General features: G+C 37.8%; 1 protein-coding gene across 9 annotated transcripts; it reads right to left on the bottom strand.

The window, feature by feature from the left end:
* Positions 1-804: 804 nt before the first annotated feature.
* Positions 805-19,684, bottom strand: pum2 (pumilio RNA-binding family member 2). Of its 9 annotated transcripts, none has more exons than XM_044107311.1 (23): positions 19,537-19,684; positions 17,027-17,390; positions 16,278-16,346; positions 15,658-15,763; positions 15,004-15,095; positions 14,749-14,921; positions 13,390-13,684; positions 13,178-13,301; positions 12,958-13,065; positions 12,709-12,854; positions 11,120-11,240; positions 10,814-10,954; positions 10,418-10,714; positions 10,054-10,281; positions 9,049-9,316; positions 8,825-8,954; positions 8,588-8,722; positions 8,320-8,457; positions 7,052-7,177; positions 6,735-6,806; positions 5,777-5,898; positions 3,918-4,110; positions 805-3,342 (listed from the first exon to the last, which is right to left on the bottom strand). In XM_044107311.1, exons 2-23 carry the CDS (start codon positions 17,375-17,377, stop codon positions 3,208-3,210), a joined length of 3,570 nt encoding a protein of 1,189 aa, XP_043963246.1. In that variant the 5' UTR covers positions 17,378-17,390; positions 19,537-19,684; the 3' UTR covers positions 805-3,207. The 9 variants fall into 9 exon arrangements, with proteins under 9 accessions (XP_043963246.1, XP_043963242.1, XP_043963244.1 ...); XM_044107307.1 differs by having other exon boundaries at positions 15,004-15,191; positions 19,537-19,683; XM_044107309.1 differs by having other exon boundaries at positions 10,418-10,711; positions 13,208-13,301; positions 15,004-15,191; positions 19,537-19,672.
* Positions 19,685-19,926: the final 242 nt, after the last annotated feature.

The raw sequence follows: 19,926 nt of genomic DNA, 5'->3' as shown, positions 1-19,926 counted from the left end.
TGTAAATAAACGATCTGCATGAAGTGTTTTCCACTAGAGCCAAGTTTTTATTTTACCTTTCTGGATGTGTGGTAGATGTTCCAGTTATTCAAAACTTTTTAGATTAAATTATTTTATTCCATAGGTTCTGCCACCGTATGATCCACATGAGATCATCTGCATTACCTGAATGCTACGTAATCATGACTTCCCAATTTTGAGAAATGGCCCTAGGATAGAGGTCTGAAAGCTTTACCATTCAAAGATCCATTTCCGCCGGCAGTTCACCTAAATGAAATGTTTGGAGTTGCAAATGTAATATGGTCTTTTGAAAGATTACAACTTATATTTTTGATCATTATCTCCTATATATAACTACTTCATTCTTATGTTTAGGCTTCAAAATAAAAAAAAACTTTTACAAAGAGGATGGAAACATTTTCCTTTATGGGATATTAAAAAATTGTCAAGAAATGCTTGCTGCATTGAGACAACTTTAATGAATAGTCTGCCTTTTGACAAAAAAAAAAAAAAAAGTCACTGGATATTTGTCCTGTTGGCTATGAAATTCAAATTAAAACTGTAAAAACAAAGAAATACATTGTGTTGCAACTAACATTTTCTATAAAGTTTTTAAATGGCCAGTGCCTTTTATGAGAAGTATCAAAGAAAACCAGCTCCCTCTGCTGGCATATAAATTTTTATTACCAGTCTTTAATTGTAGTCCCAAGACGTGTTATTTTATTAAGGTCACAAATGGCCCATATGCCGCACTTTGAACCCCTCTTCCCCAACTCATAAATTGAAAAACCACAACAAATGGAGTGAAATGTTAGAAGAACAATTTAATCATACATAGTCACAATTCTGCTTCCAAAAAATGAGTTTGATTTCTTCATCTAACATCTGGAAATGTACATAAGGCCACCTGAAAATGTACATGACTGACAGTGTGACAAAAACTCATATGTTCATATTTATATAATTGACAATATTTTACATTGCTTTTGCTTACAAGGTTGTGGCTGTTCCAAAACACAGCACTCATCTGTACAAAAATAATTCTCGTCATATCTTGTGAAGTTTCCATGGTAGCAGAGAGGACTAAATGCAATCTCAATTTTAGTAGACTGTCACAAATTAGAGACAAACGGTTGATGTTACAGCTTCAGTACAAATAGAGGCTGGCCTTTCCATAACAGATTTAAAAAACAAAACAAAACAAAAATATCATGCCAGATTGCAAAGCCATATTTTTTTTTCTTTAAAATACCACTTAATCAAAAAAAAAAAAAAAACTGTATACATTATATTCAAAGGGAAAGGAGTGATGAATATACACACACGTATCTAAATGCACAATTTTTGCTTCTTCTTTTTTTTCCTCCCCTCAAAAAGTGTAAAAGACATCCCATTTACAGCATCAACGTTTACAAATGTACAACTGTACAGACGAAATAAAAGCATCACTACAAATTTAGAGCAAGGCCTGTCAAAAAACACCACAGCTAAACATATTTTTGATTTAACTAATAATCTTACACTTATTAACTGCACATATACTACATGTAATCTACAATTCATAAGAAGCAAAGAAGCCATCACTACAAGCATTACAGGTGAATTGTATAAGTTTTGATGGCCTTTGCCGGCCTCCACCGCTGCACTTGCAAACCCAACCAAATGAAAAAGAAACTATTTATATATATTTATATATTAAAATGGAAAAAAAAAAGATACAAGAAGTTCTTTAAACATCCCTTTCCTTAAATCATCTCACTACTTCTAGTTCATTTCACCTCAGACAAAAAGATGGGATGAGCTCCACATCGCTTTTTATCCCATTCCTGTCTTTTGGACTCTGCTCTGACCTTCTAATGGGTGGGAGGTTCATCCTCACTGCAAGCCGCCTCCATCTCACCTAATAAGCAACAATTTTACTCGTACATAAAGATGCTATACGTCGCTCAACTACTTCTACGCAAGAGATGATTATTCAGTACGTAAATATACTGTTTTCTAGGGCAGTAATCATCTCCAACTACGAGACAGATGTTACACAAAACATGATAAAAAGGGGGGGGAATAACAACAAAACAAAATAATCATTCCAAGGATTAAAACCCGTCAAGGCATGCGAACGCATTTCCTGCCCCCAACCCTGCTATCCCCTAGGTAAAAGCTCTCAAGTTAAGAATAAACCTGCTGTACAACCCAACCTCATGCTCCACTTCTTTTTTTTTATATCTATTTGAAGCTCTTTTTTTTTTTTATTATTTTATTTTTTTACTTTCATTAACTCCAGAACGACAAAATGCATGAACGGCTCAAAAGAACGGGGGCTCCATGAATGCTGCAGCTCGGACTTGCCCATAGTACCGGAACGCGAGGTCCACTCAGAGCTGCTGGCGTAAACACGCGGCTCCCCCGACAAAGTCTGGAGGCGAGAAAAAGCCACAAGTGGAACATGAACCCAAGTCTAAAGCACCAATCCCCAACGGCGAGCTGAAGGAATAAGGTCTGGAGGACCTCAGGGCAACTGTGGCACACACTGCTCACCCAAAAAAATCCATAATCTTTAGTGCCGTTTGAAAACTAACTCATTTAGCTGCTTTGGCATGTGAAAAAAAACACCTGTACTGTGCGTGGGATATTATACAAATATAAAATTCAATCACCTAGAACTCCATCAGGACAGCTGACATATTAATTCTGGCTAGAAAAACAATAGGAATTGTGTTTCAAAAGAATCACTCAGTTTTGCTTTATAAAGTCACTTGCTGGTGTTAATTGTAAGAATTGTAAATTTCAGCAAATGTGTAATAATTTCATTTTTTTTTTTCTACAGAAAATTTACAAGGTAAAAAAATTAAATGTACAATATGAAAACCAGTCAAATACATCGATTACATCATTAACAACGGGCTTGTGCTTTACCCAGGAAAAAAAAACTAAACAAAAAAAATCAGAAGGTAGCCTGCTGACTATGTGGCCCCTGGGTACTTTCTCAGGGGTGGCAGAGTGGCAGGGGTCAGTTGTCACAGCATTTTTAGGTGAAATTGACTTGTCTTTTTGTTTGTTTGTTTTTTGGTAAATAGCCCCCCAACCTAGAGAAGAAAAGGGATGACCGATCGCATCAAAGGCCTATGGCTAAAGGAGCAAGGTCTCACAGGACAGGGGGTTTGGGCTTCAAACTCCTCCACTTCTTCAGGGGACCCAGAGTGTCGATTACATCAGTCCGTTTGTGGGGCCGCCGATGGGGCCGAGTTCAGAGCCGCCGCTCTTCATGTAGTACTTTTCTAGTTTAGCCAGAATGTGCTTCCCATATGTGTACTTGCGCAAAGTGGCAATGTGAGGCCGGATCTAAGACAAGAAGACACAAGAAAACGCATTAGAAAAAAAATTATTAATCAATTTCAAAACAAGACAGAAATGGGAAAAACAAAGACATTTCTGATAAACATCAGAGCATTTTGGCTTTGTAAATTATAACTTTTTTTCTTCTTATTCATTTCTATTTACACAGACTGAGATGGAATATTAAATTAGAAAAAAAAACTTTAATAAATAAATCATAATTACTACTTCCCTGAATCATTTTCAGACATACATTTCACAAAAATCTTCAAACTTCTCTCACCTCTAAAAATTAACCACAGATTAGCTTTGTGAACTTGGCTGATGTACACGGATTTATTATACTTTATCCACAATTTGACTATTGGATCAAAAGGTGTCATGTTATCCCTTTACTTGTTGGGGGGGGGGGGAAAGAGCAGCACAGAACAGCAGATTGTGAAAGATGGTTAAGATCTCTTTTGAGAATGTAGCTTAAAAGGAGAGGGGAACTGAGTCATGAGCTGCTGCCCAGCTGTGGAGGCTCTAGCTGCTCTGGATGACTCCGACATCACGTTGTCATGTTCATACGCTGTGCTTACCTTGTGCATAATGATTTTCCGCTGAGCAGGTTCTGCCATGTCAATCATTCTCTGGACAACATAGTTGGCGTACTGGTCCTTCATCATGGTGTACAAGGCGCTGTGGGGCCCGTCTTTCTGGCAGCACACCTCATCTATCAGAAGGGCCCTCTCTGCACGCGAGGAGTGGATCACACACTTCTCCACGACGTTACTGGGGACACATGAGGTACTGTTACACACAAATCAACGCCTGAGCAAGGGCACAGTTTATATGTTAAGGTGAAATCTGGTCTGGATGTTTTTCTTCCCCGATTTGTGGTCAATACAATTTACAGAGATCCAACAAAGTGTTTCACCTTTGTCTTATTGCAGATTATCAATTAGATAAACCTACTTAGCAAATGATTACTGCTTTTTGTAGGACTACTGAGTGCGCTCCAACATTTACACAAACTTCACCTCTACCAACTTCAGAACCTCCAAGAAAGTTTGGCTGTAAGAAACTCCGATGTTCTTCCGTATTTGGCCCTCGCTAAATCACTTCTTCCCCTCTCCCTTCCTGACTGTCCCACCACTACATGCGTCATATCTGCATGTAGTGGTGCATTTCCTCATTATGGAGTTTCCATACAAATAATTGCAATCAAGCACTGAAGCCTGTGCAGAGCTTCCAGCAAGTGCAGTTAAATGTAACCATGCACATAAAAGCCAACATCTGTTTTTCATCAATCATCCCGAGTTGAGCCGTGACTCTTAAAAGTGCAGTGGCTCAATTTCACCCCCCTCACCCCCTACCACCACTAGTCTGATAAATCCAACTCCACAACTGATTTGCAGCTTTTTAGGCTGCATTTTGATTGCAGCCTAAAGAGCATGATTTCCTTTGGTGGACAGGGCTATATGCAATTTGGAGCTGTGGTTGCTACTCCACCTATCCCATGTGTCCTGCTCGTAGCACCTTATTTATATGATTCATTTCAGCTGCTTGGAGATTCCTTTTACACTGCAAAGAATGTTGCATTAAATTATTATGAGCGCTCTTGGCCAAGTGTAGGCTGATCTGACCCAGATATGTTGCCACCACCATAATTATCCACCACAATCTAACCACAGCAGGTTTTCAGAAACTAAAAATAGTCAAAGAACTAAAAGACAGGATGAATTCTTGATGCACCATAGAAGGCCTCATCAGGAGTCTGCAGAGACCTAGTTTATTTTTGATGTGAGTGAGTCCACTGTAAAATGCTCAGATGTATTTAGGGCAGGGTTAAAAATCTATTATCAATTCAATTACATTTTTTGTTTATGAAAATTTTATTTTTAAGAAACTGGGATTTTTTTCCCCCACCAGTGATCTGCTTGTGTTTCCACAGTTCAGAGTGTTTACAGCTTGTATTTATTCTGACTTTGAATTCCGGTCAACTGGCAGAAGGCAAGATTGAAATAAAAGAAAGTTTCTGAAAATATTTTATGCTATTTGTCATTTCTTTTTAAGAAATGAAAGGGACCAGAAAACATCAAATAAAATTTTGAGATTTTATTTTTAAATCATTTTGCCCAGCTCTAGATGTAATCTAATATAAGGTTTATCTATGGAAAAAAAAGCCAAATGGTCTAAATGAAATGCCAGGTTTGTTGGAGGTTTATTGGAATTAAAAAAATAAAAATAAAAAAATCAACATTTACTACCAAAGTAAAATCACAGATACAACAATTGAGTTGTGCAAATGCAAAATTACAACAGTATAAACTAGAACCACTTCAAGCATTCATAGTATTTTGTTTTACAGTGAAATCAATTAGATATTGCTAAAAATTTAACCAGAAATGGCTTATATTAAACTATTGGCTCTGGGTTTTTCTTTGTCCCCACTTACCTCGCAAATTTATGTTGGCTCAGAACCAAAACCTTTCCTCGAACCTCTGCCACTATCTTGCTCTTGTCCTCTGGTCTGCCATGCTCCAACACATGCTGAATGACGTAGTTACCATACTGATCCTGCAGGAGGCAGCGGAGACGTAAGCACAAGCAGAGCAGTTTGAAACAGAATTACTCAAAACAAGAAACAGAAAAATCATAGAAACATGATTTTAATTTCAATTGACAATCATGCAAAAAAAATAGTTTCACCACTGGTTTCAACTGGTGAGAAATAATCATGCATTTCTACAGGCTGATGAATGAGTGACACCCCCATTTGTAGTATGTCAAATACTACATCACTGCGGAAGGTCAGACAAAATAGATGCTGCTGGTTTGGAGGGTTGCTAACCAGACAATGCAACCAATAGCATCTTTGCCCCTTCAGAAATAGGTGATAGACAGTTATGGGTGTGATTTTAGTGGCAAGATGGAGACAAAAACTCACCCTTACCAAGCAATAAACAAAGACTCAAATACCAGTTTTATTAAAGCAGTAATTTGCTGGGAAGCCACTGTAGTTTTCACCTTGATTTTTTTTAATTTTTTTGCCCTCACATTAATTTCTAGATCAATCTGTTTAAATACATTTGTGTTGCTTCTTTTTTTAAATTTAGAGCTTTGATGTTTTCAGGTAGCTCCAATAGGGTAATTTCAGCAAAATAAAGCAAAGAGAAGAAAACAGATTGATCAGAATGTGCTGTGGGCAAAATGCGGGGAGACAGACATGTGAGCAAGAAGGGAGGAAGCAAAAGAAAATAAAAATGCTGTTCAGTGGGTTAAAAAGAGGTTTGTGAAAGTTGAGAGTTTGATAACTAAATGTTAACATTTTTGGAGAATATATGGGAAAAACAAAAAGGAGGAAACGGGAGAGGAGAATGGGGACATCCGCAAGAGAGGCAAATTGCTCTGACCTTGAACAGTGCATCACGGGACACTGTATAATATGTTTTGGGTGTCATCTCCAATGAAACGCCTTGATATTTCTAGATGGAATAAGTGAGGGGGGGCAGGGTGGATGTTTAAATAATCACATCAAGATGTCATGACAGCTAACAGTTCAATTACATTCATCTTTAGACTTTTACACGTATCAAAACACAATGACAGTGAAATGCTCAAACATGGAGGAGACATGCAGAGACCACAAGACACATCTGACGTCGAACCTTGCAAACAAACGTTACAGCTTCCAGGTGTGATTCTGAAACTAAGGAGTGGGTGTGCTCACCTGGCCCAGCTGTTCAGAGTGCTGATGCAGCTCTTCCAGGATGGGCAGAGTTTGCTCCTGAGTGCAGTGCTCCAAAATCCTTTGGATCACTCGGCACCCATAAGGATGGGTGGAAAGGACAAAAACCTTCAAAACAAGGGGATTTCTTTTTAAAGAGCATTACAGCCAAAAACAAAGAATATGCATGATAAACGAAATTGCTAAAATTTGTGTGAAATAAAGCCAAAATACTTTTTTGAACTATTTCGAGTTAGCTACATAGCACTTAACCTAATCATATTCAGCAGCTGTAAATACACTAAATTTTCAGACTAAAGTAATCTGACTACAAGTATTAATAGTAGGGCTGCAACTATTTTGACTATTCTGACAATCACATAAATAACAATTGTCACATTCTGTAGATTTTTCATTTAAGTCTGTTTTATATAATATTAGAAATACATTATATGCAAATAAACAATTCAATTACTTTTTAAAGTAAGACAGTTTGTCAAAAATGTAATAACTCCTTTAGTGTACACTTCATTATAGCAAAGAATGCAGTTAAAAAAACAGTAATACTATGAAAATCTACATGTAAAAAGCTCTGCCCTTTCTGTCTAAGCTATCAATACATATTGGGCTAATTGTTGACTAGTTTTGGATTAATGGATTAATAAATGGAGAGCAAATTTTGCTCAGTAAGATTTTTTTTAAAAACAGGATTTGAATTGGCTGAAGATAAAACTAAGCCAACTGAGGAGTTATGGGTAGAACAAATTTACAAAGGCTTTTCTTTAATATTGTAAATGCAAAATGTATATATTTTTGCAGTTTTTGCTAAATTACTGCTCATAACACACTGTTATTTTTGGCAACTGGCCTTTTCAGTCTTTATACTTCAGTTAATTAATCAATTACTAACGATGATTTTAAAATTCTATTCATCACAATGAATCTGATTAATTGTTTATGTCCTAATTAAGAGCGGGGTCATGACCAAGGCTGATTTTATTAATTGGATCTGAATGACTAAATATTCTCACTCCTCATTCATCAGTGACCACCTAAAAGTAAAGCTGAACATGCAGGATATTGATCATTTCAGATAGTTCCTGGCAGAGATTATTTGCCGAATTAAATTAAACATAATTCTAAAATAACATTAAATATAAAGAATGGCATAAAGAGTGATTTTAAAAAACATTGAACATCCCCAACGGAGGAAGAGCCTTTGTTGAAGCTGATAAACTTGTGTAATAGTAATAAAATAGCAATAATGCTACCTGTCCCTGGAAGGCATCAATGATGAACTGCAGAGCCTGAGGCTGGACGCATTCAATGCATTTCTGCACCACATGGTTCCCATTCTGGTCCTTCACACATTTTAACACGTGGCCGTCCAACTCCCGAACAATGTCACTCTGAGGGGAGAAAAATAAACAAATACACAAACCAAGAGGAGGAAATATTGTGGTTAAATTGAAATTAAAGTGTGTGAAACGATATACAAATTAAATAGAAAAACTGTTAGAAGAGTAAAAGCTCACTTACAATTACCTGCTGGTCTGAGGAAATGGACTCCAAGGCTTTCTGAATGACTCTGCAGCCGTACATCTGCAGAGCCAGGGGGAGAACATGCCCCCGAATGCGTGTTGCTAAAGCCAGCTTCTGGTCTGCACTTCCAAACTGTGAAGAATGAAAAACCATTACGATAGATATATTATGCAAAAAGATAAAGATTCATTGTAGAATTGATAAAAGAAAACCCCTGAGACAATATTTCCAAACCTCAAAAAATTTCTGGATGACATAATTTCCAAACACATCAGTCATTAGTTGATATGCTGCTTGAAGAATCTCTCCAAACACCATCTGCCTCTCAGCGGGTGTGGCCCTCTCCAGCTTCTGCTGAATAAACCTAGTAGCAACACAATAATCAGAAGTAATGGTCACGTTGTATGGTTCTCTTTTTAACAAAAAAAAATCTAGTTTGGCTTAAATTTGTCAGTCACCTGGATCCGTGCTGGTCTTGAGAGAACTCCACCATGTGTCCCGGTAAGTCACGGAGCTGGAGGTTCGGGAAACGGTTGTTCCTGAAATCTTCGAGGAGGCGGCTGCGTCCAGAAGGCATGACATCAGAGCGGCTGTAGCGGGGTCGAGAGGGAGGGAACAGCTGGCTGCTGGAGTTGAACAGGCTGGACGTGCCGCCAGCGCTGCGATATTTGGCCTCGGCTCCTGGAGCAGCAGAAATGTAACGCCCGCTGCCGTTTGTCAAGCCACCTAAGAAAAACACACAAACCACTCCAGTTATTAAATTATGCACAGCTGTTTTTGCTTCTGTGTACATGAATGCTGTAACTGGACATTCCCTGCAAACAGAAGGAAAAAAACTGATGTTTGGTCTGGCATAAGACTTCAACTAAAACTTGCAGCTTTCCTAGTTTTCCCAACACTGATTAAAGAAAAATCTAGGGCTGCAACTAATTATTTTTTTAATCGATTCATCAATGAATAAAAGAAAAATTGGCACATCCTGATTATATATATATACACACACTACTTTTAATATACTAGAAGTATAAAAGTAGTAAGCTACTTTTATTAACATGTAAAAAGCTCAACCCTTCCTGCTAGACTATATACACAAAATGAAGAGATTAGCCTCACACTGGGGATGTTAATATTAATAAAATGATACATAAAAAGGTATTTAATAGGAGTTTTTTTTTATTTAAATTTGAACCAAATGAGGAATTTTGGGTAAAATATATTTAAAACGTTTTTTTTATTATCTGAAATGCAAAATGTATGTATGCTTCATACAGTTTTGAGTCAATTAATGTTCCGAGTCTGTTGTTTCTTTAGCAAATGGTCCTTTTTGAGCCAATATAGTCCAGCTAATGATTAATCAATTACTAAATTAGTTGAAAATTATTTTAATTGATTAACCACGTTTAATTGTTTCAGCTTCAGAAAAATCTGAGACAAAAACATCTGCAGAGCATCTGTATGCTTACCTAGGTGAAGGCTGGAGGATGACCCATGAGAAGAGGGCAGGGAGGGTGGAGGAGTGAGCGGGGAGTGACCTGGTGTTAAGCCAATCGGACTGGGTGAAGAGGAGTAACCCAGGCTGTTGTAAAATGGTTGACCAATAGGGGTTAAACTGCTGCCACCGCGCTTGTACAAGTCAGAACTCGCCAACAGAGAGTCCCTGCGAGACACACTGCTACTGGTTGAACTGGACACTGGAAAGAAAAAAAAAAAAACACAGGGTCAAAGTTAGAAACTTTGACCTAAAACAAAACTAAAAGCAACGCCATTGATAAATTGCAGATAAATCATTAAGATGGTGATTTTTGTGCTTTTTATTCATCCACTGACCTGAAGAGCCAAAACCTCCAAGAGCAGAGCCCAGACCAACACCAAGTGAGCCGCCTGTGCTGCTGAAACCCAGGGAGGAACTGGGCGGCGCACCAGAGGTATGAGAGAAAAGAGAGCTGCTCTGGGAGGTGTTTGGGACCGATCCAGAACCGTAGAACGAGCTGGAGGTCAGGCCGCTGCTGGGTGGGGGGGCTTGCTGCTGCTGCGGCTGAGGCTGAGGTTGAGGCATGGAGCGGTACAGACCGTTGGCTGGGGGTCCAGACATGTTGTTACCGGAGCCGGATGCAGACACGGCTGCTGACGATAAACGGTGGTGTTAGTTGGATTTATTTCATGAAACTGGACCACCAAAACTCTGCCCACCAACATCTATAGCAGAAGAGGATACACTCTTACCAGCCTGTGCTGCTGCTGGGTTAATGAGGAGGGGGGTTTGTACAAGACGAACGGGGCCACCCAGACCAGTCCGAGCTCCAGGACCCATTACCAAGGCTCCAGTTTGGTCGTAATAGGCGGCATGGGCCAACACCTGGTAGCCTAGGCAGAAAATAAAAACAAATGTTAACAAAAATAAAAGATTAATGTTGGCATGAATAAAGTTTAAAGTCTTAACCGCACTGTCCTTTTGGAATCCCAAAGAGAGAACAAACGATTATTGAAGGTGGCCAGACTGTGCCTGCCTGCACAAAGCCCTGTACTAACCAGGCATTCCTGCGTAAGCCAGGGCCGGGTTTGCAGCAGCAGCTGCAGCTAATGACTCCTGCTGACTTTGTTGACCTTGTCCCGGTGTAAGAGGTCGCTGGTTGGTTCCTGTACGCATCACCTGAAGGAGATAAGAGAAAAATTTTAAATTATTTTTTCTCCCACTAACTCAGACATGTACTCATTGAAAGGCAAATCTTCACTTTTCTGTCCTTTTACACTAAATTAAACCATTTTAATCACATAAGTGGTTGAAAAATTTAATTGAAATTATTTCATAAGGGACAGTGTATATTAATCAAGAGCTAATTTTCATCTGTGCTCCCCTAACAGGTTGGTAGTTAAAGAAAGAACAAACAGACCAAAAAATTTAATAAAATAAAAAATGAAATAACAATTGATACCCACATTGAGGTAAGTCATACCCATAAAAAACAAACATTAAAGCACTTGTTATTTCAAAATGTGTTAATCTGAAACATGAATACATTCATCTTTCATGTTCATGCACACAGACTTCAACTTCAGAGTTGAAGTCTGTGTGCATGACCCGGAATAACAGGTTTTCAGACAGCTCTAGGAAACAGTTGGTTAAACATCATCAAACCCTTTGTATATTTTCTTTCACATAATTATGTGAAATGTGAAAAAAATCAACAACTGTTTTTACTTGTAACAACAAGTTTTTATTATTATTATTTGAGCCCCAGGAGAAAATCTTATGTCTTTTAAGGACATCTCTCTGCCGGCTTTGTTCAGCTAAGCAGCAAAATACAGTCCTTCCATAGACAGTGATTATACTTTGACTAGGCAATTCTTGCATGGATATGCTTTTAACCTCACTAACCAATGAGGCTCTGGGTGTATATTTTTTAGGTCAACCTCTGCCCAGGCCTCAAGTATTTAACAACCTATTGTGATTATTTTGCTTTTGTTTGTTTTCATAGAACAGTTGCATGTATATTTAGTCTAGATTGCCGAGACTAAATATATATGTATATTTATATACCTACAGACTGTATATATAAGTCTGTAGGTATGGTTTGTCATGTGAAGGTTGCATGCAGGCAATGGATACAACAATAATCCCGTATGAGTCTTCAGAATGTTAGAATTAAAAGTTTAAATCTTGAATTTGTGTCAATATTCCAATGATAATACTTTGCAGCAGTACTGTTTGTATCAAGAAGCACTGATTAGGAAAGCCAAAAGTCAATGTGAAAAAATACCATAAAAGATTTCAGATTTTTTTGCGCTTCAGATAACAACTGTTTTTTTATAAATAAAAACAAGAAATTTATGGTTTAGACGGTGAATACATCTATAGTGCATAATTACTCTTCATTGGGGTTATAAAAAATTGAAAAAAATTACAAAATTAAAAAAAATTTTAAAAAATTACAAAAAAAAAAAAAAAAAAAAAAAAAATCTTCCTGAAGCTCTTAACAAAATCTGTCTGTTTCTTTTGGTCAAAACACTAAAACACTCCGTATGAAAAGCTGTAATTATCCTACTATCCAAATTCTGAGTAGAAAAAGTGTGCCTTCAATCAAAAATGTTTAAAACAGAAAGTAGAACTCCTCTCTTACCTGTGGCTGGCCTGGTCCTGGTCCCTGGTTGGATGCTTGCTGATTAGCCGAGTGATTGGCATTTGATGCTGCCTGTTGCTGGAAAAGATTGGCTGGATACACACCCCAAGGAACACCATAGTACTGTGGTGGGACAACTGTGGGGCCTGATGTGCAAAAAAAAAAAAAGTTTGCATTAAAGTTCCATCCATGGAAAATATCTGAGAAATTTTAAAACAAGCTGAAGCTAATATGGGCCTGATTGATCACCTGCTAAAGTGGCTGCTGCAGCCAGACCGGCGGCGGTGTATGGGTCGGCTCCAGGCGGCGCAGCATTAATGATGTAAGGATTTGGCACAAATGCAGGAGCGAGTCCAGCTGGGAGATAAAGAAGAGTGATGTTGCTGATGTTTCCACATAAAACCTCATTTAGAACACTATGCAACTGAGACAAATTAGAGCACAAAGTAGCTGAAGTGTGCATAATTACGTAGACACTGAGCTGAGCAGCCCATCATACCAAGATGCTGCTGTTGAGCTGCAGCCAGGGCATATTGTTGTTGCTGAGCTGCAGTAAGCTGTTGAACTGTCAGGGTATTTGATCTCTGGAACAACTGAAAACAACCCAGACATGTACAGATTGTTATCTGCGGAGCACACAGCTGGACACATCTTAGAAATCCACTCTGCTCTGAGACAGACCTGCTGCTGAGAACTGTAGTCGAACAATCCCACTGGAGTTCCCGACGAGTCGACCTGGATCTGGTTCCCAGCGTAATCAAACTGTAAAGACTCGACGCCACACCCATGCTCCATGCCGCCCATGTTCTGGGCCTCCTGGCTCTGGAAGTCCTCAGTAGGGATCTTGTTCTGGGCTGGGTTTTGTTGTTGGAGGACATGCGGATGATGCTGTCCCATCATTTCCAAACCTGTCTGAGTGGGACCCATTCTCTCCACGGCCTCGGTAGGGGAAGATTGACGGCTCCCAGGGGTTGGACTGTGAAAGCAAAACATAAAGTTGCTATGATATTAAAGATATTTTTATGTAGAAAACAGAAATTGTTCTGTAATTTCGCCAAAAAACTGTTTTAAACTTTTTTCTTTTACCCTCACAAACCTACAATTACTTTGAAACTTTTCCTTTAAGAAGGTTGTCTGGGTGTGAAATGTTGTTTTAGAAGAGACAGGAGAAAGAGGGTGGAGAGATACAACCCACACCAGACAATAGAGACAATCAGATAACTCAAACAGGCTTGAATATATCTAAACGGGTCTATGTTCTAGAGAAACTTATCAAGATTTTATGCTCCGTGTTCTGTGTCAAAGCAGTGACAACTAAGACATCCTGATGTTGTACTAACCCCAATTGTAACATTTGGCCCAAACAGAAGAAAAAGTTAAATAGTGTTAAAGACAATAGATAAAAGCATCAAGGACATCAGGGTTATTTTGATATCAATTGGTGCACCATTAGTAGATCATACAGAATCAAGAGTAATCACACAGTTTGGAACAACTTAAGTTATGGAACTTTGGTTTCTAGGATTGTTGTATTCTGACAATAGCTAGGTTCTGATTTCAATTTTTTTATTGTGACTGGGCCATACTGAGCTCCACAATACTGGCACTGAGTGAAGAAGACTCAGAGCTAGATATTTTACCCTCACTGAGGTCGCATAGATGTAAAAAGAACTGAGTAAAGGCTCTCATCTAATTAGTATAACCTCACCTTTTAAAATAATAATAAAACCTCTATTTACAGACTTCTTTTACAATGCTTTGTAAAAGAAGCATATTGAATGCTTTGCTTCCAATATAAATAATTGACTGCTCAAGACAGGGAGGCTAAGATAAAAAATATGCTACTGATGTTCTAATGTCTTGAATGCTAGTTTTAAAAATTGAGCTGAAATCTGTGCTGGCAAAACAAAACTTTGTGAATCAGACATGAGCTACAGAAATCAGATTGATGCTTTCCTAATATAATTGCTTTGAAATTTTTCAAAAGGAAAACAACTTCTACAAACTGCAGTAGGATGCTTTTAAGGCAAGAAGACCTACTTGAAGTCTTTGCAGTCTCTATCCATGCCGTTTAGCAGACCTCTTCCGTTGGATTTAGCTGGATCTTTATCCTCTCCCACCTTCATCTCAGGGCTTTTGTCTTCCTCAAAAGGTGACACTTTCTCTTGTACATCGCCTTTCTCTCTTCCATCTTGATCAGTATCTCCTCCACCCTGTGATTTAGCAAGATTCAGTTTAGAATCATTTTACAGACAAAATAAAATGATAGTTAAAGAAACACAAGTGGTAACTTACGTAGCCGCCGTTCCTGTAGCGACCTTCCATTTTGTCACCAGGGGAGGAGCTCAGGACATACTCCACCATGCTCACACCCAGACCTCCACCTTCTGAGCGAGGTGAAAGAACAGAATTTGTATCACCGTTCCCATGGAAACCCTGGCCAGGCCGCCGCTGTACCATGATTGGCTGGGACACTGAATGATCTGGAATAAAGGTCCAAAAATGAGAACGGTAGAGAAAATTTGATTTTCTACAACTGAGCAAATCAATTTTTTGATCTGCTTTCAGGTAACCAGAAAGAATACACTCATGTTAAACCTTCAGTATCACATTTATGATAAATGAGTAACTATAAATCATTCCTTATGAATCCACTTTAGCTCTTCAGAGTTGTTGTCTTGTTTTAACAGCTTATATTTTGTCCCTCCTCCCACTGTTGCTAGACAATGCCAGTAAGATGTCTGAGAGGCTCCGATACTCTTACCTTGGTTACAACACAAACAAATATGGCTGTTTGGAAATATTTCTGGTTGTGCAAAACAGAGATCTGTTTATGCTTTTAAGAAAAAAGATACATTAATCGTTACAACTACTTCTACAATAACAAAGATATTAATTAGCTGCTGCTGGAATGACTTTTGCATCATTAAAGATATAAAAGCCACTTACGAGACGATCCCCATGCATTGTCCCTCCATTCTTCACCAAGGAGCATCCCTTTCCGCCCATCCTTGGCTAGCTCATCAGAATCCCAGATCTTTTTTGTTGGCAAAAGCTTAAAGAAAGATGGAATAAAACATTTTTTCCCACCGTTAATAAAAAAACTACAGCAAGAATGAATCGGCAATGTGTGTGAATATATACACAGATCTCCCAAAAAGGTTAATAGCTTCCTCCATTGGAACAACTTTTGATCCAATTATAGAGTTACCCTCTGTATTAATTTGTGTACCAAGCCACTTTTTTTACACATCGTTTGCTTAATTGAAAACAATTAATGTTTTAACAACACCACAAATCCCTGCAACAGCTGTAGCACGAAGATGAAGAAAAAAAACGACCTGTAGAGCTGGGCTGAATATGCAGAAATTGTTTTTACAATAGAGGATAGGGAAATTTACTCTTATTTTGAATAGAGGCCAAAACAATTTGTTTTCCCAGGTGATACTGATTAAATTATGGAAGTATTCTTGATCACTGTAGAGGATCAGAAGTTAGACTCTCTCTTTGGGGATAAAATCAATTAGATGATCCTGAAGGGATAACAGATCCAATTTAAAATGCCTTACCTCTCCCATTCCTCTTGACTCAAGAGCAAGAGCTTGAAAGTCATAATTCATTTCATCTACGGTTCGAATCTAAAGTAAAACAAAAAAACAGTTTTGTAAAAACATATTTATTTTCCTGTAATATCACAAAAAATATTTTTTCAAGTTTTACCACTCGTTTTTTCATATCAGTTTAAGAAACCGTTACAAAAAAAATAGATCTTTGTGTTGCATTGAAGTGCATGTAAAATTTTTTTTTTTTTAATAAACTAAATGCCATATATTTTCTGGTCATAAAAGGGGTGATTTATGTTGAACTCTAATAAACTTCTTTCATTTAGCAGTCAATCACAGAGGACCAATTTTACAAGCGTTTATTCAAGGATCTTAGTTCCTAGTAAAATGTCCAAATTGTGTGTTCAGATTTGTTTGATAAGTAGTTAATTCAATATTAACTACTAGGATTGTAATAGTTAATACAATCCTAGAATACAATCCTGAAATACGACGACATTCGTATTTCAATGAATATTCTGTGTTCATTCAAACTGTAAAAAGGAACCAGGGAAAAACTCATGAGTAGAAATACGAGATCTACAGTTCCACAACATCAATTTAATTTATTTTTATCCATATTGTTTTTTTTAACTAAACTTAAAAGCATTTAATATAAAAATATTGAGTTCAAAAATAAAAACACAGATTAGAAGTTAAAAAAGAAATGTCCACATAATAAAGAGTAGATCAGTACATTACTAGTCACGATTTACCTGATCAACATGATTAGCATCTCCAGTTGGCCAACGGTGCTTGTTAGGAGTGCAACCCACAAGTTGCTCTCCTGGTTGCCGCTGAAAGAAGTATCCAACTGTGGCGTCGTCCTGAGATCTTCCACTGAGCGGAGGCTGTGGCGTACCTGGGGTAAGGTTAGAACTTCTATCCATACCCTGTAAATGTGGCCCCCCAGGAGCCTGTCCACCACCCCCAACCGCAGTCAGGGGCCCGCCGCCATGAACCCGAACACCCCCTGATTCAGGAGCACCATTTGCATGCAGCATCCCACCTCTCGTCTCCTGCCAACCCACGTCATTCATGCCTAGGATGCTGCATGGAATGCTCATTCCACGGGAAAGCCTAAGAAAAATGCAACATGTAAAAGGTCAGACCCTTGTGAGCACCCTCTTGTTCTTGGATAGTCAAATGGAAGCATTTGACTATCCAAATTGGAAACAATTTCTTGTTCCAATTTATTGCCGTTATGTGTTTAACTGTACATTCTACAAGAAAAATACATTGGAAATTTACTGCTGCCATCATATACCAAGATTTTTGAGATGCTGGTTAGAAAAAAAGAACAAGCAAGTTCCCAATGCAACTAATTTTGTGACTATTTTTAGATTGTTAGAGGAACTTTATGGAGCATAAATAAGTCAGCAGCAACTTTGTTTCTCCCTCACGTACAAAAAAAAGAGCGAGAAGAGGCATGGTATGGAAATTAAAGGAGTGCCACCAATCTCTCTTATGAAGGTAAAGCTGTTTTTAAAGCATTTATAAGCAGTCAGTTAAGTTGTAGTCTGGCTAACAGAGTAGATAGCTTGACAAACCAGATTTTGCTACAAAACAATGTTTATTCTTTACTTAAATGCTTGTAAGAAAATAAATAAACGTTATAACAACTAATCAATATATTCCACATTTCAGGAGCAGAAAAAACCTCAACTTTTACTTTGCGATTTTCAGTTTTGTTAATGAGTTGTCATAAATATTCAAACATTTTTACATACGGTTATCACACAGCAAAGTTCTTATAGTGGGTCTGATGTTTTGCTAATTTGTATTAGCTTCACTTAAGTTGTACAGCCACAGTACTGCTGCAAGTACATTTTAACCTTATTGATAAGGAGGAAATGGTAACAGTCGATAAAGAAGGATCACAGAAAGATATTTTAAAAGTTGTAATAACATTAAGAAATAACTAGCGATAAATTAATATGAAAAATATCAAGTCCTTTAAAATTATAAATGGGAAAAATGGTGGCATCAACTTCACATACAATAGCACTGTATAATATTCCAGAAACCATTGCACAAACAAGACCGACTATATTGATGCTCATTCACAAGTTAAAGATGTAATTTTTTTTCTAGAAACATTACAATCATCACTTGTAAGCACTTCATTATCACTTTAGACAACCTATGGTTTGTTGGGGGATGATACACTCCAAACAAGGTTAAGTATACGGCGTAATTTCATTGTATTCGCTGGGTTCAGACTAATTCCTGACCTGCTAACTTTAAGCCATAGATGTTGATAGTTTTTATGTCATTTACTGTGGTTCCTGCATAACAGGAAACTAGTTTTATTTTGGGAGTGTGATGTGGCAGACATATGGAATGAATAACATAAGAAACAAAAGCAGGAAAAAAACTATATAATGTATTCAATCTTCCATTTAGCTAGTGCTAAGCTAACATTGCGCTACAACTATATTGCGGTAGTGGTTAAATATTCTAACAGTTGGAGACATTATATATGGAAAATGTTAACTTAAATGTAATTTTAATGCACAAAAAGTCTAATTACACTCACCATTTAGTTATTATTGATATGATAAATAAAAACAAAAGCTTATATTAAGCTAGGTAGCAAGCCCGTTGCTAATATCCAAGCCAGCTTAGTAGCTTTGACCGGTTTTATTGGGGATTTCCGTGGAAAATGCCCAAATGTCGAGTTGTTAAGATCTCTATTGTATATAATAACGTAATAGAGGAATGTTTAATATCCGAAATAGAGCACGACTGACGTTACATTGTGTTAGTAATGGGTATTAGCTTTAGCAACATAAACGGCTAACGAACCAATGCTAAATGCCGCGGGCCTGCTTGTGTTTATTATTGGTTTGTACCGCTAAATTTTTAGGTTAAAATCGCGAATTCAACAATGGTCAATTGTTAACGTTGACACTGTCACAAGTGACGACAAAAAATGTTGTTGGTGTAATTGTACAGTAACATTTAGCGTTATTGGCAAGCAATTTAAAACCAACGACAGCTATCAAGAGAGCTAATTGCCAACTTGCTGTTGTCTGAGCTTAAACATCAGCCAAACACTCAACAACATGGCCCCCCTTCAAGTCTCAAACAGAGGGGCCTTAACCGCTAAACAAAAGAGAAATACCCACACCGCGGCTTAGAACCGCCATCGATTATCTTAATTTACGAGATTTTTGCTTGAATTATACTTAAATATGGTAAAAAATATATATAAAATACTCACGCCTTGTCGTGTCGATGGAGCCTCTGTGCTTGTGGCCGTCAACCCTACTCTATATTGTTTTGTTGCCGTGGAGAGAACGGTGATTTTTAGCAAGGCTTGTTCAGAGCTAAGAGTTTGCCTACGCTGGTGCCCCCTCCCTGTAAATAGCGTGAACTACGTAGATCTACGTCTAACATCAAAGTGTCCTTTCCCAAACATAATCGGGGGCCAAAGTGCTACAATCCGAAAACTAATTTGTTGAACCATTTTACATACAAAATTAAACAGTCAAGTGTCCAAATTTTGAGCTGAAATTATACAGGATTGTTTTTTTAGCATATGATTAAGTTAATTTAATATTTAATTTGTTCTGGTTTGTTATTTTAAAAAATTTACTGACTTCCTCATCAA

Source organism: Gambusia affinis, linkage group LG22 (genome assembly GCF_019740435.1).
Source record: "Gambusia affinis linkage group LG22, SWU_Gaff_1.0, whole genome shotgun sequence".
NCBI classification, from domain to species: Eukaryota; Metazoa; Chordata; class Actinopteri; order Cyprinodontiformes; family Poeciliidae; genus Gambusia; species Gambusia affinis.
Note: the sequence above shows the minus strand (reverse complement) of the source record. Positions and strands in the feature narration are given on the sequence as shown.

Excerpts from the sequence above, each read along its gene's own strand:
- pum2 (XM_044107307.1), bottom strand. The coding sequence starts at position 17,377 with ATGAGCATTCCATGCAGCATCCTAGGCATGAATGACGTGGGTTGGCAG. Across the intron at positions 11,241-12,708 it reads CAGGACCAGGCCAGCCACAG|GTGATGCGTACAGGAACCAA; the intron begins GTAAGAGAGGAG and ends TATCTCCTTCAG. Across the intron at positions 7,178-8,319 it reads TTGATGCCTTCCAGGGACAG|GTTTTTGTCCTTTCCACCCA; the intron begins GTAGCATTATTG and ends CTTGTTTTGAAG.